General features: G+C 49.3%; 1 protein-coding gene across 1 annotated transcript in view; it reads right to left on the reverse strand.

Moving 5' to 3' along the window:
- Positions 1-17,419, reverse strand: part of LOC128588783 (A disintegrin and metalloproteinase with thrombospondin motifs 7-like) — a 46,472-nt gene extending 29,053 nt beyond the window's left edge. Inside the window, 5 exon segments of the mRNA XM_053595591.1 lie at positions 3,858-4,054; positions 5,047-5,212; positions 6,948-7,117; positions 7,120-7,302; positions 17,120-17,419. Coding sequence (XP_053451566.1) covers positions 3,858-4,054; positions 5,047-5,212; positions 6,948-7,117; positions 7,120-7,302; positions 17,120-17,219 — 816 coding nt within the window. The 5' untranslated portion in view covers positions 17,220-17,419.
- Between the last annotated feature and the right edge of the window lie 5,999 nt (positions 17,420-23,418).

Genomic DNA, 23,418 nt, shown 5'->3' on the forward strand with positions numbered 1-23,418 from the left:
GGGTTTTTGGGGGATTTTTTTTTGGGAGACAATCTCATTCTGTCGCCCTGAGTAGAGTCATAGCTCACAGCACCCTCAAAGTTTTGGTCTCAAATGATCCCCTTGCCTCAGCTTTTCTATTTTTAGTAGAGACAGGGTCTCGCTCTTGCTCAGGCTGGTCTTGAAATCCTGAGCTCAGGCAATCGACCCGCCTCAGCCTTCTAGAGTGCTAGGATTACAGGTGTGAACCACTGCACCTGGCCTAGAAAAATAATAGTTAAATAGGAATCGATAAAATAAACACTGTTAAGAGGCATGAATGTCCCTGGTAATGGGGATGACCTGCACTTTCAGACAGGAGTTCAGAAATGGTGAAGCTAAACAGTGATGTATCAGAGCTCAGTGCTAGAAGCCTCAGAGCTCCTTCATGACTTCCCCCCCCCACAGCCAATCAATTTTGCCTCCGAGTTTCACTTGAATCTCTCTCTCCCCTTCATCCCCAACACCACTGCCCAGTCCAAATCTGTATTGCCTCTTGTCTAGTTAGCAGTTATGGTCTTCTCTGAAAAATCCCATAATTTTGCATGGCCACCTGCAGCCTGTTAGTTCAGTCATCTGTCTTTGAAATGCACACCCAAGGACACCATGCCTTTGCTTAAAGCCATAGGTGGTTATTCACTGTCCACAGGGAAGGGACAAAAGTCCCCTGCCCAGCCAGCAGGCCTCTATGGTCTGGCTCCTGCCCACTTCTCTGGCCACCCCTATCCCTCCAGACCTCCTGGCTCCCTGGCTCCAACCTTTCAGTCTTTTTGCATCCTGTGATTCTTCTTAATGCAGGGCCTGTGCAGGAGCTGTGCTCCTAGGCCAGATCAGCTTTTCAGGCATCTTCCCCAAGTTGTCTTCTCCCCTCTCTCCAGCTCTCAGTCCTTCACTGTGTCCTCTGGGAACCTTTGTTCTACCCCACATTCCTAACGCACCATGAACTTGTCCTTCCTTGCACTTTCCTCTATTGTATATTCATTGTCATCAAGGTGACAGTTTTATAAATGTCTGTCTCCCTGGCTGGACCACAAGCTCAGTGAGGACTGTGTCTGTGTGGACTCCCTCTTACAATCTGGCACAGGATGGGCATTCAAGAGATATTTTTTGAATGAACGAATCTTGGGCACTAGCTTAGTATTATCTAATTTTAAAAAAAACCAGTGGAAAATAAGAAAAGTATCTTAGAGAAAGTCAGATCAAAAGAACAAGTCTTTGCTGGACTACAGACACATAAACTTGGCATCAGTCCCCAGCAAAGGCTTCTGAGGACTCCAGGCCCTTGAGGGTCTGCTAAGACCTGCCCAACAACTGGGCCATGCTATATCCTGAGTCAGAGCTTAGTGCCATCATGAAGCCCCTCCATCAGCGTGCATAAATAACTTTCTTGCTGTCTCCCAAGAAAGATGGGGCAAAATTGGCACCAGGAGACACTGGAGGTAGGTAGAGTCTTGACTCAATGAAGAGATGCTTGTTAATGGCATCAGGTCAGTACCAACTATTTTTTTTTTTTTTTTGGAGACAGAGTCTCACTATGTCACCCTCAGTAAAGTGCCATGGTGTCACAGCTCACAGCAACCTCCAACTCTTGGGCTTAAGTGATTCTCTTGCCTCAGCCTCCCAAGTAGCTGGGACTACAGGCACCCGCCACAAGGCCCAGCTATTTTTTGTTGCAGTTGTCATTGTTGTTTAGCTGGCCCGAGGCCAGTTTCAAACCTGCCAACCTCGGTGTATGTGGCTGGTGCCATAACCACTATGCTACAGGTGCCAAGCCAAATACAGAGTATTTTAACTAGATAGATGACACCCAGGGAAGTTGAGCCCTCTTGCAGGCTTGGAGAGCAAGCCAGGGCTAGGCAGTGTTATGTGAAGGCAAGATCTGGAGGTTACAGGTGACACAGTGACAAGTGCTCCTCAAAAATGGCCTGTGACCTCAGAGAGAAAGAACAGAACGGGGAGTAAAAATTGGGGTAGAGTGGGACCTGTCTTGCTATGCTTGAGATAAACCCACTTGAGCTCCACGACTCTGATCTGGGTCTGCCAAGGAGAAAACACTGTTATCTGGGGCCTGGGAAGCACTGGTGAGAGAAGTGAGGCTGTCCTGTAGGTGGCTGTGGGGCTGAAGGTCAGATACTACAGCTGCGAACATTGATCCAAGCTAATATGTACAGTCCCTGGGCTGGGAATGTGATATGCATTATCTCCTTAAAGGTGGGCAAAATTATCTTCATTACAAATGAAGCAACTGAGACTCAAAGGAAGGGTAATGCTGGGATCAGAATCCAGATTTCACGGCTTTATAGTCCTTGCTCTTCTTAAATTTGGAAAATGCTGCCTATTCGCTCAGGGATTCTCAGTGCATATCAGCTTTGAAGGCTCTGAGAAGTTCTGCAGCAAAAAAAGTCTCTTTTACTTTTTTTAACCCTGGGAGGCCAAATTTACTCAACAAACTTACTCAACATGGCTCCAGCCATGTTCTTGAGTCTTTCAGGCTGAGAATGGGAATGAGAGGCCCTCAGGGCCTAGACACCTGGCTTACCCCACCCCCTAGCCCAGGGCCAGACCCTGCTATCCTGCAATCATCCCTCCTAAAGCCTGGCCTTAAGTGGTTGCCCTCCCTGGGCAGATAGGGCTAAACAGAGAGGCTTGAGCTGGAACTTCAAGGCCTGGCAGAAGGCTACAATTTTTATTCCACATGGAGCAGGGAACCAAGAGGGGAATGAAGTCATGGAGACCTGGCCCAGAGCTGTGCTTGTTAAGGAGGACTTAATAGTGGGGGTGTGATACCAGAAGAGATGGACAGGGCCTTCTCTTCTCTCTGACCCTGGGCTTTAGGGCGTCAACTAGGGAGCAAGATACTAGATGAACTCACAGGGTCTTTCCTCCAGGGTTGCAGGAGATGAGCTGCTGGCTTGGGGACAAGCAGCACATAGGACTCCCTTAGATGTCATCCTGCCATAGAACACATGCCCTTACCTTGCCCCAGCGACCCAACCCAGAAGAGAGACAGGGTTGGGCAGTGGCCTGCTGACCAGGAAGCCTGCCAAGAATGCCAACAACAAACACATTTCTCCCAGGGGGCTGTGGGCAGCAGCTTGGCAGCTTGAGACCTCCCACCTGCACACCCAGGGCTCTGTTGTCAGATCCAATCAGGCACAGAACTCTGAGTGGGTTGAGGAGACCTGGCCTCTCATCCGGCTCTGCTCTACCTTGTATGACCTAAGCAGGTCACTTACCCTCTCAAGCCTCTGTCGTCTCAACAGTCACATGGGGTCAAGAACAGTTTGCCAACCCCACAAGGTACCATCATCATGCCTAGTTCACAAATGAGCAAGGTGAGGCTCAGACAAGGAAAGTGACTTGCCTAAGGCCACGGGCCAATGGGCAATAGAGCTATACAGATCCTTCTGACTCTAACATGTACGGCTGTCTCGGGCAGGGGCTGGTCAGATTGGCATTTCTGTGTCTTCAGCATCTAGTCCAGGTTCTGCCACAAATGAATGAATGAACCAACTAACCTGTGAACTCCCCGGGCAGGCACAGGGCCACGGCTGCCTCAGCCTCCCCCTCTGTCTCCCTCTCCCTCTCCCAAATGCCAGCTGAGCTAGTATGGTGACATGACACACTCTGCCCAGGTTCTCTCCTAGAGACACCCAACCAGCAATCCCTCCTAGACTCAGGAGCTTCAAGACTCTCCTTCCTATCTGACGTCCAGACCTGGGTGTGAGGTTCAGCCTAACAGCCTTCCTGCTCTGTACCCAGCCCTGGTAACCCACCCCCCAACACCAGCCCCCGAGGTCCCTACCACACCTGTTGCCTCCTGCCTACAGCAGCCTCGCCATGTTCATGATGGTCAGCACATAGCTCTCGATTTGTGGCTGCCCGTGGTACTCTACCATTTTGGCATCGGCAACCACCAGGGTCTCTACCCACTTCTCCTTGCTGACCGAGCGCTGGTGTAGACGCCTTGACCGCTGCTGCTGCCATTGCTGCCGCTGCTCCCAACGCTCCCGTCGAGACTCCAGGTCCAGGGATGCTGTGGGCCCCAGACAAGAGGGTTAGCCACCAGTGGACTGGCCCTGGGCATATGTCATCTCCTCACTGAGCCCCCTCTGGAGCAATAGGAACCTCCCTGGAACCAGAGGTGAGGAGCATGGATGCTCCAGACCTAGGTGTGTGGCCTTGGCCTGGTCACTTTTCTTTGCTGATCTTCCTCACAGAGTGACCTCCAGGGGCAAATGAGATGCTGGGTATAAACACAGTAAAGGACCGAGTCTGTGTGAGGAGAGCTTCTGGGCCTGATAGCTCCTGTAGCAGGCCCTGCATCATTCCCTCCCCCACTGGGAGTTAGTGAATCCCAGCAAATGCAGACCCCATAGTCCAACTGCTAGGCTGCCCTCTGATCCAGGCCTGCCCCCAGAAGAGGAAGTACATCTGTGAAGCTGAGGAAACTGAGGCCAAAAAGCATGCCTCCGTGGGCATCTGCTCAGCAAACAGAGCTGTGGGCAGCCTGAGGGTGGAGTACCAGCTGAGCAGTCCCCAAACACCAGCAACCCTTAGTGCACAGCTCCTCATGGTAACCGCCACCACTACTGCCATCTACAGAGGATGTGCTGGGTACCACGCTACAGCTCTCAACCACAGAGGTCAATTATTCTGCATGGGAGCAGGGTGGGAGGAAGTGGGATCCTCGCTAATGCACACTGCAGGAAGAATGGTTACTAGAGTCAGAGGTGCTACAGGCAAAGGTGGGGAGGAGCAGTGGGGGATGAAACCCTGAAGTGGGGAGGCCGGTGAGGTGGGAGTGAGGGAGGGAAGCCCAGGCATTGGCTGGGGCACACCTGACTGGCAGAGGACATAGCTCGTGGCACATTTAAGGGCACAGGCTACGATGATGTGTCTGTCTGTTTATCCATCTGTTTTCCTCTGGTACAAAGAAAACTGAACATGTTGAAAGGGGCTTCTAGAAAGGGCTCTGGATATCCTAAGCCCGTTCCCTGCACTGGAACTGGCAGCAGAGGAGCATACTTTGCACCCCACAGGTGCCTGGAGTGCTGAAATTCCCGCTCTGTGCCGGCCTCTCTGGTGCTTGGTGCTTATACACCACGTGGGGCTGGGCGTGGCCAGGCTGGGCCGGAACACCTTCCAGGGGCTCAATGAAGTAGTCCTCGCTGGAGAGCTGGAATACACCTTTCTGGAGAAAAAGCACCAGGGCCAGAGAGGGCTGGCTCTCAGGTGCTCTGCCCACCCTTCACAAGGCCCACCTGCCTCTGAGCTCACACTGTGCCCACCACCCCTGATCTCAAGCCTTTGCTTACACTGCACCCTCTGTCTGGAGCATCCTACCGTGCCATTTCACCCAAAGGCTTCAAAGTGGAGCTCAGAAGCCACTGCCCCCAGATGCTGTTCCACACACCCACCCCATCAGGGGTAAGATCTGACAAAATGGCCTTATCTGTAGAGTTCCAGGCAGCCATCCTAAGTCCAGGCTATTTTGCATCTCCTTTGCATGCCAGCCATCTCTAGCCACTGTGCCCCTTCCCAGGTGACCAGCTTCTGACCTGCCCTCAGTCTCCCTGTGTGATGAATCACTCCAAAGGCTGCTCAGTCCACACCCAGGCCATAGAGATGCCCATGGCCATCAGGACATCCTGTTCCCTGGGTCTAAGGCCAGCTAGAAAAGGGAAACTGGCAAGGATGTCTTGGGCATATCCACTGGCATTCAGAGAGTCTAAGGAAGAGAGGGGCTTGGGAAGTATCTTTGGGCAGCCGGCCACCTCCTGAGGAAACTCAGGACACCAACAGGGAAGAAGGTTTTACCTTCCTCAGACCTCCCCTCATTGGCAGAATTCTGCCCCTTGGATCGTACAGGGCCAAGGAGCCTGGATTGCTCCAGGATCTGAATGCAGACTCCCCCACTGGGTAACTAACTAGATGACCTTGGGCACATTCTCTTAACATGGGAATGACCGTCCATAAATGAGAATACTTTGCTGAGCAGACAGGCCTTTAAAGGCCCAGACGTTCCACAGCCTGCAGTTTGGGCTGTCCTGCCATCAGGCCATGCACCGCCACAGCCCATGGCTTTTGTCTAAAGCAGGGGTCCTCAAACTGCGACCCACGGGCCACATGAGGCAGTGTGATTGTATTTGTTCTTGTTTTGTTTTTTTACTTCAAAATAAGATATGTGCAGTGTTCATAGGAATTTGTTCATACTTTTCTTTTTTTAACTATAGTCCAGCCCTCCAGTGGTCTGAGGGACAGTGAATTGGCCCCCTGTTTAAAAAGTTTGAGGATGCCTGGTCTAAAGGCTTTAAGCCGAGGGCCCTCCAGGAACAGGAACAATGACTGGCTGAGTGTGCACATGTCCCCCACTCCTCCCACACCCTTCAGAGGTGGGAGGGCAGCAATGGTCACCTCAATAGGCACAGAAAAGGCCCCACCCTGCTGGGGTAGGAGCTGCTCTAACCTGCACATGATCAGGGGTGGCAATTAGGGCTTCGTGCAGAAGCCAAAGGAAGCTCTAATGTGGGCAGAGGCACTGGGAGGGGCTTCTCACCACCCCCTGCAGAATGGTTAAAGGGAAAGGGGTGACTGTCCTGGAGAGGGGTCTGTGAAGGAATGGTCCTGACACCCTAAAGGAAGGGGCTCAACTACTCTCCAATTACATAATCCAAACAGCAGTTCTCAAAGTGGGATCTCTGGATCTGCAGCTTTAGTGTTACCTGGAAATTTTTCAGAAATCCAAGTGTTTGGGCACCATCCCAGGAATACAGTCAAAAACTGCGATCCGCCAAGGCCTACGGGATCACTCCCATCTTATAGTAGATAATACCCAGATAGGCAGAGGACACGCGCACAGGCAAGGCTGGTGGCCGCCCCCCATCCTGCCACCCCCACCTGCCTGCGCACCCTCCGGGCGCACTCACCATGCCATCACAGGCGCTGATGGCCGCCAGGCTGCCCTCAAGCTCGGGATCCTGCACCTCGCCAAGCAGGTGACAGGCGGGGGTGCGGGCCCGGATGTGCGCTTGTCCCAGGCCACCTCACTGCCAATTCTCACTCACAAAGCCAGGCGCCAGCAGGTGAGGGTTGGCGGCAGGTTGAAGTGCAGCTCGCATCCGCGGTACTGCAGCTCATACAAGGCGGGAACGTCGTGGTGCGTGGACACGTCCCGCTTTCGCAGCGCGCGGGGCCACAGCTGGTAGGACAGGAAGGAGCCCCCAGCGTCCACCCGCACTGGGTGCACGATATCCAAAGTCGCCCGGCCCTGGGTTGGGTGCCCTGCGAGGAGACAAGCACAATAGCACCTAGGTCCAGGGCAGGGCCTTGCAGGTCCCCAGACACCAGAGGGGTCACTGCCAAGTGCGCAGCTTGAGTCAGTCAGAGCACCTGGATTCAGATTTTAACTGTGCTACCTGCTAGCTCTGCTAGTTTAATCTTTCGGAGCCTCAGTTTCTCCATTTGGATTATTGCAGTAACTTTTTTGGGGGGACATAAGAGTTGCACTCTATTGCCCAGGCTACAGTGACATGGTAACAGCCTAGCTCACAGCAACCTCAAACTGCTGGGCTCAAGCCACCCTCCTGCCTCAGTCTCTCAAGTAGCTGGGACTACAGGCACCTGCCAGGACCCTGGCTAATTTTTCTATTTTTAGTAGGGATGGGTCTCCATCCTGTTCAGGCTGGTTCCCAACAGCTGAGTTCAAATGATCCTCCTGCCTTGGCCTCCCACAATGCTAGGATTAAAGGTGTAAATCACAGTGGCCAGCCTACCTTTTCTATTTGTCTGTTTTCTTCACCTCCTCCCAATGTAAATTCTAGGAGGGCAAGAATCTTTAATCTTAAATCTGTTGAAGATTTAAGTGCCAGAAGTGGTGTCTGGAATGTAGGCATTTCTCAGCCTTTGCTGAGTGAACCTGTAGAATGGGCATAATCGAGATTGTGGGGAGGACAAAAGGAACTAGCACTAGCTGCTCCATATACAGCAGGGCCTCCTGCTGATTGAACATGATTGCGACTGTCAGGGTTATCATTAGCCTGGTGAGCTTAAACGTGTGTCCTCAGGTGCCTGCAGTTCCGTGTTTCCAGGCTTCCTGGGATGGAGAGATGGAGAGAGACCACCCAGGCAGGGCTCCCTGGCCCTTACCACCATCATTTCAGTGGAGTAGCTCTAGGATCTATCTCTTGCATGCAACAGTTCATTTGAAGAAAGCTTCCAGGGATGGAAAGAATTTGCAGACCTCTATTCAGGCCCTTACAGTTTAAAAACCCTCTCCCTGTTGCTCTGTCCTCTTGGATTTCCCAGTAAGGATTGGATTCTTAATCGTTTTTTTGCTATACACTCCCTTCTCAAAATAATTTTCTAAATGCATGAAATAAAATATATTGGAGTATCAAGGAAATAGCTATCAAAATTATTTTAAAAGTGGGGTGTGTGGCTTGGCACCTGTAGCTCAGTGGCTTGGCACCTGTAGCTCAGTGGCCACATACACTGGAGCTGGCAAGTTCAAATCCAGCCTGGGCATGCCAAACAATGACAACTACAACCAAAAAATAGCTGGGTGTTGTGGCAGGCACCTGTAGCTCCAGCTACTTGGGAGGCTGAGGCAAGAGAATCGCTTAAGCCCAAGAGTTTGAGGTTGCTGTGAGCTGTGATGCTATGGCACTCTAGCGAGGGGGCCATGATGAAACTCTGTCTCAAAAAAAAAAAAAAAAAAAAAAGTGGTGTGTGGAATTATATGGTCCTTTATTACTGCTTTAAACAAGGTCTAGTAGCAAATTTAACTATGGTAATTTTGAAGTACTGATGACTGGGTATAAACCTTATTTCAAGACACTGCAACAACTGTAATGAAATAGAAAAATCTTTTTTCTTTTCTATTGGTAGCAAATCACAGGTGCTATTAATACTACTGAGAATTGTTGATAATAGTCACAATACATGGAAATGTAAATTTCACTTAGAGGTTAGAAAAATTAAATATGTAATATTTTCCCATCTAAGTTAATGAATCCCCTGGATTCATTGTCCCTTAGGTTGTGGACCCCAGGTTAGGATGCCTGCACCAGCAGTAAGCTCTCCAGACTGCTTTGTAGGTAAGAAAGCAAAGGGAGGCTCAGAAAGGGTGACAGAATGACCTAAAGCCACACAGCAAGGGTGGCAGAGTGAGCTGAGACAAGGACCCAAGTCTCCCAAGCTCTTCAGTCATATGACTGTATATTCTTAGCAGTCCATTCCTTGCTAAGCCTGTTTCCTCATTGTTAATGTGAAGAAGTTAGATTAGATCAAGTTTTTCAAATTTCTTTGGCCATCAGTCTTCAAAAGAAATCTCAAGTGGACACACACACAGATCAGAGAAGTGCTACTGAAGAGGGGGATGGTGTAGGAAACCTAAGGCCCACGCCTTTGTGCCCCTTTTCCCTTTCTGCAGTTCCTAGCCTCTGGGGAGCACAGTTAGGAAACTCACTGATCTGGAGTTTCTAGCAACTCCAGGTCTTACCCAGGGTGACTGGATTTATACCCAATTCCTGAAATTCTGGCTGTTCATGACAGTGATCCCTTTGGCCCAAACGAATGCCTGGCTAACCTGCAGACATACTACCAGGGCTCTTTCTGCTGCTGCCTGTCAGTTAGAAGGCAGCTGAGCCCTACCCCAAAGATCCATCCTAGCCAGGCTAAGAAACCAGACCATTCCTCCAGGCTGTCTTCTGCCAAGCCACATGATGAGTGCCCTGCACACACCAGTGGTGTGCCCCCTGCTGAGGACATCTTCCTCTTACCACAACTTGAGGTTCAGGACTCAAAGATCCTTTTCCAAGGGTTATGAGGCTGTGTTGGCTGGGTAACTGTCTGGCACTGAGCAAGTCTTCCCCATCATTGGTTATCAGGGAGCCCAAGTGCAAGGAGTTTCCAGACTTCATGGATAAGAATTTCTTAAAAACAGATCGCTCACAATGGCTCCCTGTGGCCCACAGCCAAGCACTATTAGCTCAGTCTGGCTCAGCGGCTCAGACTGGGGCCCCAGACAATGGCCAAAGTTCTCCGCATTCCCGCCCAGGCTCTCCCCAAGGCAGCTCAACTGAGTGCCCAGTCCAATGACACCAAAACAGTTCACAGGGGTGATGATAGGCAGATCCCACCAGCCAGAGATGCCTGGAGTCCTATCTCCCCAGACTCACGGTGCCCAGACGCAAGGAGGCTGTTGCTCGGCCACCATCTTGCTCTCCTCCGTGTCCTCTACAAAATATTTCAACTTCATCAAAATTAAATTTTTCTACTCTTCAAGAGACACTGTTGGGAGAATGAAAAGACTAGTAATAGTCTGGGTGGAAATATTTATAGATCAGGTATTTGACGAAGGACTTATAAAGAATAGAGAAAGAACTCGGCAAAGCTCAGAAATCAAAAACAACTTAACTTTTAAAATGAGAAAAACGTCTTTTAACAAAATATCTTTTAACAAGATACTTCTCAGCAAAGATGATATATACATGGCAAATAAACACAGATCGACACTGTTAGTCATTAAAGAAATGCAACTGAAAATCCCAAAGAGATTCCTCTACATAGCTATTAGAATGCTCAAAGATTGGAATTCTCATACACTGCTGATGGAAAGGTAAAGTGCCATAGCCAGTCCGGAAGTCAACTTGGCAATGTCTTAGAAAAATAAACATATACACAGTTGACCAGGCCATTCCACTCTGGAAATTTTACTCACGAGAACATGAAAGTGTATGCCTACGTGAAGACCTGTACATAAATACTCATAGCCCCTTAATTGCAATAGCCCAAAACTGGAAATAACTCAAATGTCCTTCAATAGATGAATGAATAAACAAACTGTGTCTCACCTACACAATGGAATACTACTCAGTGGTAAGAAAAAAAAATGAACTATCGATACCTGGATAAGTCTCAAAATAATCACGCTGAGTGGAAGAAGCCAGACCAGAAATTGTACATAGTGCCTAATTCCATTTCTATACAATTCTACGAACTTGAAACTAATCTACATTGACAGAAAATACAACAGTGGTTGTCTAGCAAAGAGGGGCAAAAAGGGCAGGAAGAAAGTCTTCTTATGCCTTCAAAGAGGCACGAGGAAACTTCTGCAGTGGATGGTTATGTCCATGATCATGCTTGTGGGGATGGTTTCACAGTGTGTAACATGAGTCTAAAATCACCATATTCTGTATTTTTTATTGCATGACAATTATATTTTTGTAAAGTTGTTAAAAAAAAAAAAAAAGAATTTCTTAAAAACAAATACCCAGGTCTCATCTCAGACTAACTACATCAGCATCTCCAGGAAGCCAGGACTAGAGACTAGGAAGCTGTGTTTCTACCAGAAGCTGCAGGGAGCTGTGATCATTGGAAGTTTTAGGAAGCCTCCTCTAGAAGTGAACCTGGCTGCTCATGAACAGTGCTGGGGAGCTCTGAAAAACGCAGGTGCCCAGGACCCAGCCAAGATTCTGTTTCCAGAACAGGGTTCCCAGAATCTGAATTTTCTTTATTTTTCTAGACTTTCCCAGGGATTCTGATGTAGCCATTTCAGGGGCTTGCCTTTGGAAGCCACTGGGCTGGAAGATTTAAGGCGATTTCTTGCTCTGACAACCTAATAAGGGAATTTGGGACTACAATGCCATTACTACAGCCTGCAGACTTGCTTTTGTTTGTCAGTTTATTGATTGGGTGGGGTTGTTTCAGCTGGCACAAATACTGAAGAAACATTTTAATCAATCACCAGTGTTTTAGAATCACATGATCTTGTAAAAAAATCTCAATTTTCAGCTTTCCTTGAAAAATCTATCATCGATACACATCAGGCCTAAATTCCTACCTGGCAGAAGGAGCTAGAATCAAGCAGTAAACCCCCCCGCAGAGGGCTATGCTCCCTGAGACATCACCAATCCTCCCTATCATTTCCCAACACTGAGGATGAGTGTGGATGGACAGCCCACTGGCATCCTGTGTTTTTTCTCACTCAGTAAAGAATTGACTAACAAAAATGGAAAAACAAGAGATTTTAAGAAAAATTTGTCTCCCTACCAGCCTTTTTTGCTCATTTATGTTACCTGCCTGGTGCTTGGCATTTAGTATGTCACTCTGGGTTACTAATCGTGAGGGAGCATTAATTGCTCCAAAGTCCAGGAAAATGTACGAGACATCATCCTTGCATTTGAAACAGCAGCATGGGTGACAGGGCACCCAGCCCCGGCACAGTCCTGAGGAAGTGAAGCAAGGGGAGGGGACTTCCCATGGAAAGACTAGGATGAAGAAAAGCTTCATCAAGCAGGATGCACTTGAGATGTCACTTGATGTGTGGGTACGAACTCAACTGTGGAGATAAGGAGGATATCGGGGTAGCAGGCACCATGTGGTAGCCCCTCAGAGATGTGGGGAAAAGCTAGAAGTGAGAACCAGCATCTTGAAGTGAATCTCAGCCAGGCATATGTTTTGTGAAGTGACACACAAGGGAGTGACAAAACAATGCACTGTCAGCCAGGTACGGTGGCTAACCCCTATAATCCTAGCATTTTGGAGGCCATGGCAAGTAAATAGCCTGAGCTCAGGAGTTGGAGACCAGCCTGAGCAACAGGAAGACCCCCAACTCTAAAAACTAACCAGGTTTTGTTGTGGACTCCTACAGTCGCAGTTACTTGGGAGGCTGAGGCAAGAGGATGGCTTGAGCCCAAGAATTGAGGTTGCTGTGAGCTATGATCCAACGCCACTCCACCCTGGGTAACAAAGTGAGACTCTGTCTCAAAAAGAAAAAAAAAGTACTGTCAAGAGGCATTTGAAAGACCAGGGTCCCAACTGGGCCACTTAATATTTGTATGACCTGGGTCATACGTCTGAGTTCCAATTTCCTCTTCTGCTCAGAGAATCCAGGCCAGAAAACGCGAGTAATGAAGCCCAGTTTGAGGTGGTGAAAATGACAAAGAGATAGAAAGACAACAGCTACAACTCCAAGGCTTTGTTTAATTGAGTATTGACACTGGTTCCCGGTCATGGAGAATCATAGCCCATCACCTAACGATAAGCTGAAGCACAGGGGGAACTGATGCCAACCAGCCCTGAAGTTCCTAACTGCAGGAGCTATGCAGCATGTTTCTAGGCAACGATGTCGTCCTCAAATGCATGTCGTTGGGGAAGAGATCACCTATGTGACTAAGAGCTTGAAAAAGTGTCCCTGGGGAGGGACCCATATGTCTAGGGATGTGCATTCTGATTAAGAATCCCTGCTCTAGACCTTGGGCAAATACTGCAAGACAGAAATTCAAGGTGACTTACAAAAAAGCATCCTATGAAGTTCAAAAATGTGAACAGGGTTAAGCAGAGCTCTCCTGCACGTAAAAAGTATTCAGATTAGTGTTCTCTAGAGCTGACTGCCTGAATTTAAATCCCAACTCTGCTACCCAAAGCTGTGAGACCATGGGTGAATTATGCAACCACTCAGAATCTCAGCTCCTCCATCTGTAAAACAGCAATGACAGTAATTATAACTTCTCTTTCACTGTGAGAAGTAAATGAGTTAGTACATAAGTGCTTAAAACAACAATAGTTGTCACATGGCAAATGTGAGTTAATAGAAAATTAGCAAGAAAAGTTCTAAAGTATTCTTAGTTATTTCTTTAAAAACTCATTTTATCGCTTTGCCTAATGGCTTAACAAAATATTTTTAATCAAAAAGAAAAAATAGGCTTGGTGCCTGTAGCTCAGCAGCTAGGGCGCCAGCCACATACACTGGAGTTGGGTTCAAACCTAGCACAGGCCTGCCAAACAATAATGACAACTACAACCAAAAAATAGCCCAGTATTGTGCTAGGTACCTGTAGTCCCAGCTACTTGGGAGGCTGTGGGGTAAGAGAATCACTTAAGCATTTGAGATTAAGAGTTTGAGGTTGCTGTTGCTGTGAGCTGTGATGCCACGACACTCTACTAAGGGCAACACAGTGAGACTGTCTACAAAAAAAAAAGTAATAATAATAATAAAAATAAAGATTTATAGGATGTTGCCACTTTTATTGCAATAATTTTTATTTTCTTGCTCTGTTTAGCATTAATTTTTTTATAATGAACTTGTATTGTTCTGCCACTAAAGTATTTTTATCCAGGTGTGGTGGCTCACACCTATAAGTCCAGCACTTTGAGAAATGAGAGGAGGCCAGGAGTTTGAGACCAGCCTGGGCAACACAGTGAGAACCCCATTTCTCAAAAAAAATTAAAAAATTAGCCAGGCATGGCTGGGCACAGTGGCTCACACCTGTAATCCTAGCATCTGGGAGGCCGAGGCAGGCGGATGCTTGAGCTCAGGAGTTTGAGACCAGCCTGAACAAGAGCAAGACCCCATCTCTACTAAAAATAGAAAAACTGAGGCAAGAGGATTGCTTAAGCCCAAGAGTTTGAGGTTGCTGTGAGCCACAGCACTCTACTCAGGGTACTAGAGTGAGACTCTGTCTCAAAAAAAAATAAAAAATAAAAAAATTAGCCAGGCATGCATGCCTATAGCCCCAGCAACTTGGCATCCTGAGGGGGAAGAATTGCTTGATCTCAGGAGTTCGAGGCTACAGTGAGCTATGATCTCACCACTGCATTCCAATCTGGGTGACAGAGCAAGATCCTGCCTCTAAAAAAATAAAAATGAAAATGTTTAAGGGCAGAAGGGGTGAATTAAAAACTTTCTTTCACTGTCACCTATAGTTGACACTGGTAAGAGATGTTAGTGGCTGAACCTAGCGCCTCTCAGTGCCAGCAAGGCATAATTGCAGGTTCTAGTGTCTTGATAGGTAGGTACTTGCATCAGAGCGGAAGCTGCCAAGCTAAACCCACAGTGGGATGGCAGCAGGTGCCTGTCTGCAGGAGTGCCAGCAGTTCTTGGCTGAGTCTGTTCTGCTAAGTCAGGAGGTCTGTTTTGATTGGACTGAGCTCTTGCAACCCTGGGTGCTAAATACTTTGCACATCACCCCCGCAAGACAGAACTATCACTTTGGAGCTTCTGCCAAAGAAATGCCAACATTGTGTTTACCCTCACCTCCTTATTAAGAACATGAGTTACAATCCAGCCCTTCAGACGACCTGCAGCTCATGCCAAGGGATGGTGGTGTGGGATTTGCACACATACTCCTCTGCGGGTCCTCCATGTGTCCTGGTGTGCACAGCAGTGCATGGACATAGGGCTGGGGTGCCCAGTAGACCATGGGGGCTGCAGGGAGACACAACTAGGCCCCACTCCCAGCAAGTCCTTGGGTTTGTCACAGGTGGAGAAAAAGTCAGGATGTATTTCCTAAAAGTTAGCTCACATTGTGCCATGGTCTCAAAGAAGGGGACATTCAGTGGGAAGAGCCCCAGATTGGAATCCTGGGGCTCCCATGAAAATGACCAAAAGGTCAGAGGCCTCCAGGTCAGGAATCCTCAGTGAGTGCAGAATGGAGAGGGCCCTACACTAGAGACAGACACTCCACCCTGGCAGGTCATGCCCATATTAGATGGGAAATGATGCCTGGCCTGCCTCTATTACTAAACAGCAGGTCTAAGTTGTAGGATTCACCAGGGACTCGCTAAACCCACTGGGTCTACCTGACAGACTAATTAAAATAATGGCCACTACATGGTAGTCACTCTGCCCTGTACTAAGCAAATGGCATTCAGTATCTCACTTAATCTTAAAAAGAATCCTCTTGCCAGAATTGCCAGGAGGACTGGACCAAAGTTGAGGCTCCCAGCAGTTCCTGGGGGAACAATTTTCCTGCTGCCTGAATCCTATCACCTGGCTCATCCTCTTTGAACCCCAGCACTGAGCAGTGGGAAAACACTGGTTTCATGCAGGCAACCCAGGAATCTGGTCCTAGTGAGTCACTCTACTCTCTTGAGACTGTTTCCTCATCTGTGAAAGGACTTCCTATCATCTGCCTTGCAGGGGCTGATGTTGAAATGATGAGAAATTAGAACAGGCGAGGCTGGCGCATGGTAGGTGCTCCTAAATGTTCACTTTCTACTCCCTGCCCATGGCTGCTAGACCAAACCTCCTTCATGAGCTGCTCCTCTCAACGTTTAAATGCCCCCGACATTCCGGCCCGGAGGCTTTTCCTCCACAATCCCTCCACTGGGGACGCGGGTCGACCCCATCACAGTAAGCAGGGTCTAACCCGGTCTTGGACTGAGCTTCCCCTGGGGCGCCCTCACACCCTGCAGGCTCTTCTAGCCCATCCAGAATTCATTATCCTTCAGTCCAGCCGCAGGCCCCTCCCCGCTCCAAGCCTTCCTTTGGCCCGGCCTGCAGGGGCTCTCCTCTCTGTCCCACCAGCCTCGGCAGACCCTAAGCTTCCTGAACACCCGGCCAGGGGTCTCCTACACCTTCCGCTGCTCCGAACGCGCCAGGAGCGTGCGGATGCCCAGCAGTTCGCGACGGAACAAGAGTCTGGACGCGGGCCAGAGGCTCGTCGAAGGCCGCCCGAGCCGGGCGGCGAGTTATCCCGGGCGGGGGAAAGAAGCTTCTGTTCCCCGCTCCGCTCCCGGCGCCTTCACACTTGGGGGAGGGAAAGGCAGGAAGTGCAATGGCCTCGCAAGACCCGGCCCCTAAACCACCGAGGGCCGCACCGGGAGCACAAATGCGCTGGCCCGGGACTGGGGGCCGGGGGCGCGGCGAGGGAACCAAGTAGTCCTGCGACCTGGCGCGGGAGCCCGCATCTTCCCAGCCAGCCTGCTTCCCAGGCAAGCCACACACACTCAGGAGCCAGGTCTTCGGCTGGCACACCGCGCTCCGTGCAGCCCCTCGGACCAGAGTTCAGAAAGCAATGCGCGCACTACTGCACCCGATGTGGGGAAACTGGGGCCCAATGAGAGGAAGAGGCTTATTCCAAGCGACAGGCAGGGGATCCATAGCTGAGTCTCGAGATGGGAAAAACTCCTACAGGCGCAGTTTCGCCCCCCAGTCGGACCGAGCCCACCCGAGTCCCTAACATTAGGGGAGTGGGGAACGCAACCAGCTTCAGAAGCCAGAGCGGAGTCCTCAAAAGTGAGACGCGGCTAAACCTCGGCTGGGCGAAGGGTGGGGAGGCAGGGCAGGGCCGGCCGGGCAGGGGCAGCCACCCACCTGATGCGGGTCCCGAGGCGCCAAGCGCCAGAGTGCAGAGGAGCACGAGGAGGGGGTGCCGCAGCGGCGCCGGGCTGCCGGGACGCGGGCCGCGGGGCATGGCCGGGGCTGGGGGGCCGCTGGGCGACCCCGCGCCCACACTCTTATCTGTCCGGTCCAGTCGCTGCCCGGTCCCGGGTCCGGCTCAGGACATGCCAGGGCCGCGTGCGGCTCCCGGCGTCCCAGCTCCGACTCCGGCCTGGTGGACGGCTGCGCTCTGTCCGCGGGCAACAAAGGCTGCAGGGCCCGCCCCCTCGGCGGGGCGGCTAGGCAAAGAAAAGTGGAGACAGCCAAGACAGAAAGAAAGAAAGGGGCAACAGAGGGAGGGAGGAGCGCGGCCGCCCCGCCCCTCGGGCTCGTGGTCCCGCCCCCGGGCCGGCCCTCCCTCGCGGGCGGCCTCCCCTGCACTGCCGCGGTCCGCAGTTGGAAGGGCAGGGCCCAGGCCTGGCGCCCGCAGCGCCCCCCCACGACGGACGTCCGACGCCCATCGGGCCGAGAGCGCCCCCTGGCGGCCGAGGCTGCCCCAGCCCTCCTGACCCGGGTACCTCAAAACTCCTCAAAGAAACTGGGATTTCCATAATTTCTGCCTTGTCCCTAAGCCAATCTCCAAGAGGCGCCCTTCGGTTTGCTCCTTGGCTAGGCAGGTCTGCCCCTCAAAGAAAGAGATACGGAGCCTCCTGAGGGCCTAGGGTCACATAACAGGGCAGCTGGGCCAGCCTCCCCTGGATCCAGAGGTAGATTCTGCCTCGAAGCTCCAGAGAGAGGCTAGAGTCTTCCTCGAGTGGACAGTCATTTCCCACGCAAGGCAGAGTCTCTGGACTCCTTTCCTAGTGGCTGTCTGCTTGGAGCGGAGCAGAGTTCAGCTCACAGCTGGGGATTGCAGCCTCACCCAGGCCAGAGCCCACAGGCTTTCAGCAGGGGCCCGGAGAGCCTGGAGGCTGGCCAAGCCCAGTCTCACACTCTAGGCCAGCCTCTGCCTCACACACGGATCCTCTGTTCCCAGCCCTGGCTCTGGCTTCCTGCTCCCCTTCCCCTTATGCTCCCCCTCTGAGGAGTACTCCCACTCCCTACCTCCTGCCTTCAGTAAACCTGTTCCTGAGGACGTCCACCTTGTCCTTCAGGACCACTTTGGTTAGCTTCCTCTGAGGCCCAGGCCACACTTCCTCATGGTCCAGACTTCTGTGCACTCTCCCTCACCTCAGGAAGCTCACTTTTTCAGGCTCCCTCTCCACCCCAAACCCTGCTATCCTCCTGGGGACCTGCGCTGCACGTGGCCGCCCACTGCCTTCATCTCATCTCCAGTGATCTTCTACTTCACCTCAGCCGCCAGGTCTCTTGGCCACAGCCTAGACTGTGTCATCCCTCATCAGAGCTGACACACCTGGACAATCTGAAGATCAGAGGCCCTAGCCTCACAACCACACTTCATTGCTCTTCCCCAGTCCCTCATCACCTTCCTCTTCTCCCCACCCGCCAGCTCCCCCCAGCTTCACCTACTTCCCTCCCTAGCTACTTGCACTGCTTGATCCCTGCCCCACCCAACCACCTGCCATTTTTCCTGTGCCCCTCACAGCAGCTGGTCTTGTTGCCCAGTGACAGGGACAATTCAAAGTGCTACATCCTACCCCCACCCCACCATGAGCAGGTGTCTGTAAACTAGCATCCACTCACTTTTCCCTCACTCTGGACACAATGGAACAGGCACTGCCCCAGTTGGAAACAAATGCTCCCACCCGAAGTTCTGTGGTTCTCTCCCCTCCTGACTTGCTCCGAGTGTCCTCCACTTTCCTTAGTTTCCACAGGAAGGTTTAATCCTCCTGTATCTAAGTTGGTGAGGCACCAGCCCCATATACTGAGGGTGGCGGGTTCAAACCCGGCCCTGGCTGAACTGCAACCAAAAATAGCCGGGCGTTGTGGTGGGTGCCTGTAGTCACAGCTACTCGGGAGGCTGAGGCGACAGAACAGCTGAAGCCCAGAAGTTGAAGGTTGCTGTGAGGTGTGTGATGCCACAGCACTCTACCGAGGGCCATAAAGTGAGACTCTGTCTCTACAAAAAAAAAAAAAAAAAAAAAAATTCTCTAATCCTAGCACTTTGGGAGGCCAAGGTGGGAGGATTAATTGAGGCCAGGAATTCAAAACTAGCCTGAGCAACATAGAGCCTGCCTCTTTAAAAAGGAAAAAAAATTTCAAAAAGATACTTGATAATACCCTTCACAGACTGGAATCGACTCTACTTCTAACCCCTCATATCTGCTCCCTTTCTCAGTCAAACTGGCCCAGAGGGATGTCTAGATTCCTCTTTTTCCCATTTGTACCTCAGGCTGGACTCTCCTCCATCCCCGTCTTGGTGTCAAGAGTCATAGTCCTTCTCCACCTAGATGGCCCAGTGTGTTCTAGAGATTCCCTCCCCATCTACACACCTCAGCTCTGCCCTCATCACTGGCCAATTTTTTCACTTCACAAATACTGAGTATCCACATAGACCCAGGGGTCTGGGGACGCAGCTGTGAACAGATGGACAAGGACTCTGTTCTCTCAAGCTCCCACTGTGGAGGAGGTCACAGGCAACAAGCAAATAGATAGGTGTATAAACAAGGCCAGCTACTGAGAGGGGCTTTGAAGGAAATTAAGTTAGGAATGACAAAGAGTCTACTTTCCATGGGGTGGTTAGGGAATGTCTTACTGAAGAGGTGACATTTGAGCTGTGGGACCAGAGTGACAAGAAGGAGCCATGTGAAGGTGAAAGGGAAGATGAGCACAAACTTGGTGTCCCCGAGACTTGTCCTTTCAGGGCTAGCTTATATGTTATTCCTTCCAGAAAGCCTTCCCTGACCTCTTTCTCAGGGTACCCTGAGTGCACTTTGCCACCGCCACCAAACTGCTATGTCTGTTTATGGGTCTCTCAACTCTAATATACTGTGAGATGCTGAAGTCATGTCTTACTGCTCTTTGTGATCCCTTGTTTCTTTGGAAAACTGCCAAACCCAAACAAGCAATATCTAGGCTTTTCTGAAATGCAGCCTTGGAATTTGTGTTTTCAAACATCACAGCTGACAACAATTCCTACTTGCTTCCTCCAGTGTCCTGGTCTTTGCTTTGTCCACACTTTGCTGGGTGCCTTCATAAGCTCCTCCAAAGCCACACTAGACACCATGGGGTACAAAAGAATGATAAGGCTCAGTCCTGCCCTCGTGAGGCAAATAATACTCGAACTGGAAAAATGAGACCAGCCAACTCCAAACACTGGGGGGCAAAGTTTACTTTTTGAGCAAAGCAAGAGATTTGATATTTTACTGTGTTTGATGTCATTGTTCAGAATGTCAAATATCCAATTAGTTGAGTTTTTCCCTCATATATTGATAGAAATTCTTTCATTTCTTTCTTTTGTTTTTGAGACAGAGTCTCAAGCTGGGTAGAGTGCTGTGGTGTCATAGCTCACAGCAACTTCCAACTCAGGCCCAAGCAATCCTCTTGCCTCAGTTTTTCTATTTTTAGTAGAGATAGAGTATCACTTTTGCTCAAGCTGGTCTCAAACTTGTGAGCTCAAGCAATCCATCCACCTCGGCCTCCCAGAGTGCTAGGATTACAGGTGTGAGCCTTTTTCATTTGCTTCTTAAATAATTGTTATGTTATATGACCCAACATCTCCAGTAAAAGTTAATGTAGCTAAAATATTATCGAAAGCAGATCAAAATTTAAAAGGAAACTATATTGTTTCTAAATATCATTTTTATATTGATAGATTGCTTACAGCTGAATGCTCTGTATTTAAAATTATAAATTAATAGATAACAATGAAAAACGAGGCACACAATTTTAAAAAATAAATAAAACCACTCTGGGCCTCAATTTTGTTATTTGTCTAATGGAGATGGTGATTCCCACTCCCCTATCTCATAAGTTGTCTAGAGCATCCCCTCAACCAGAGGGGATTTTGCCTCTCTGAAATTTTGCAATTATCTGGAAACACTTTTGATTGTCACAACAAGGAAGAGGGTGCTAGTGGCATCTAGTGGATAGAGGCCAGGGATGCTGTTAAATGATGGCCACATGCAACAAAGAATTACCCAGCCCCAAAGTCATTGGTGGCAAGGTTAACAAACCCTGGTCTACAGTAATAAAGGTGTTGAAGGCGCTTGGCAGAGTAAAAGCCTTTACATTTCATTTTGTGTTTTGTAGTAAGACAGCACAGGATAACAATTCAAACTTCAGCCAGCGGAGGTGGCTTGCTCCTGTAGTCCTAGTTCCTAAGGAGACTGAGATGTAAGGGTGGCTTGAGGCTAGGAGTTTGTGATGAGCCTGGGTGATATAGCAAGACCTCATCTCAAAAACAAAACGAAACCAAACTTTGCAAACATCCAAAATTCTTCCCCCTGAAACCTGACACTCAGTCCCTTAATTCACCTTCCCCAGGATATTACTATTTCAGTTTCTCTTGAGAACTTCCAGAAAAATTTTATGCAAACACCAAGACACGCTTTATACACTATATATGCTAGCACATATATGCTCTACATGGGTTTTTACCCATTTATGACATAGCTTGGCGATGGCTCCATATCCTTGGTTTCAAATCTGCTGTAGGCCTTCAACAGCTACTGGACATACCAGAATATGAGCTCCATGAGAGTAGGGAGTCTTTGTTTTGCTCACTAATGTATCCTAAGTACTTAGAAAAGTGGAATGCATGTTCAATAGCTATTTTCAGTATTCAAATAGATTTTGCATAGTTGATATTCCTGTATAATATGTGCTATTATCTCCTCTCCTACTGATGAGTAAGTTGTTTCCATTCCCTTGTTGTGACTGTCCACCATGCATACATGTGAGTATATCTGAAGAATAAAGTCCTTGAACTGGGATTGCTATCAAGGGCATGTTCATTTATAACTTCAATAGACAGGTTATTGCCAAATTAAAGGCATTATTTTTCATAGGTCCCTTTCACTCCAGGAGATTGAGCTGAGTAAGAGCTGGCCTTGAAAAAGTACAAGATGATTGCTCAGCCACTGTTCTGGAAGCCCTAGAGACATGAGTGTCTTCAATCTATCCCCGTTCTCTGGAACACTAAGGCCTTCACTTGCCAATGCCATGGCCACAGCTGCCTCTGCACACCTTGAGAGGGCGGTCTGCCCCCACACCATGAGGGAAAATGCCACAGAAAGAGTCAGAGCTTTCAGCTGGCCAAGACTGGCCTCTGCTGCCTTTCCAGTTGCCACCTGGGGCATGAGAATGATGAGAGCGAGTATGTGCTATATCATGTGTGCCAACACTATGTCTTACATGCAGGGTCTATGTAAACCTCTTCTCAACATATTCTCATTTTAGAAGTGGAGATGTCAAGTAACTTGCCCAAGTTCCCGAGTTTGAAGATGTTAAGGGCAGGCAGGACTGGCCTAACTCCAGTGCCTGGATGCCTAACCACTCCACACCACTGCCTCTGCAATTTACCAACTTCAGCTCTGTTATCAAAGGGTCTCTCTGTTCTGGTTCTGCCTCTCAGAGTTGTTTCTAAGTCTTCCAGACAGCTAGCCACTGGGGAGGTGGGCACTTCCTCTTCACCAGGGACTGATTGACGAACACCTACTAAGTGCCAGTTGCCGAAAGCCAGGATGACTCCCAAAGGCAATCTCAGTAATGGCTGTCATGTGATTTTCTGCAGTCAAATCTTGTCTTCACCTCTAGCCCATGAACTCCCAGGAGGTAGGGCTGGCACCTAATAGGACCTCAGAAGACTATTGTTTGGGTCTGATTAGGACTGGAAGTATAAGCCAATGTGCCCCACCTAACCCAGCCTTATCCTGGCACAAACCCAACTCTCTTTGGGTCTCTTTACTACCCCTGGCCTTACAGCTCAGTTATTGCCTTGGCTAGTTTCTTCTTCTTTTTAAAATTGTGTTTTTATTCTTTTCCATGCATTTGTTTCAATAATGGAATTTTTCATATTCTTGCATCTGGAAATAATTTGAAAACTCTACTTGCTTTTCTATTGTATTTACTGAGTGCTTAAGAGCTTTTGTTGCTCATTGTTTATCCCTTAAAAATTGTTTCATGTGTTTTATTAATTTTTGTAATGAAAATACGTTTCCACATTGAAAAATCAGAATCCTTGCTGGTAATAAAATGTTGGATAAAATGAGTTACATGGGTTTTTTTTTTCTTTATTTAATTAATAAGACATTTCACTTCTTTGTTTATCCAGTAAATACTCACTTCTGCTGCCAGCAGTGGAAATTGGGTGAATAAAAGCAGTGTGAATT

The sequence above is a fragment of the Nycticebus coucang genome, chromosome 6 (assembly GCF_027406575.1).
Source record: "Nycticebus coucang isolate mNycCou1 chromosome 6, mNycCou1.pri, whole genome shotgun sequence".
Lineage (NCBI taxonomy): Eukaryota > Metazoa > Chordata > Mammalia > Primates > Lorisidae > Nycticebus > Nycticebus coucang.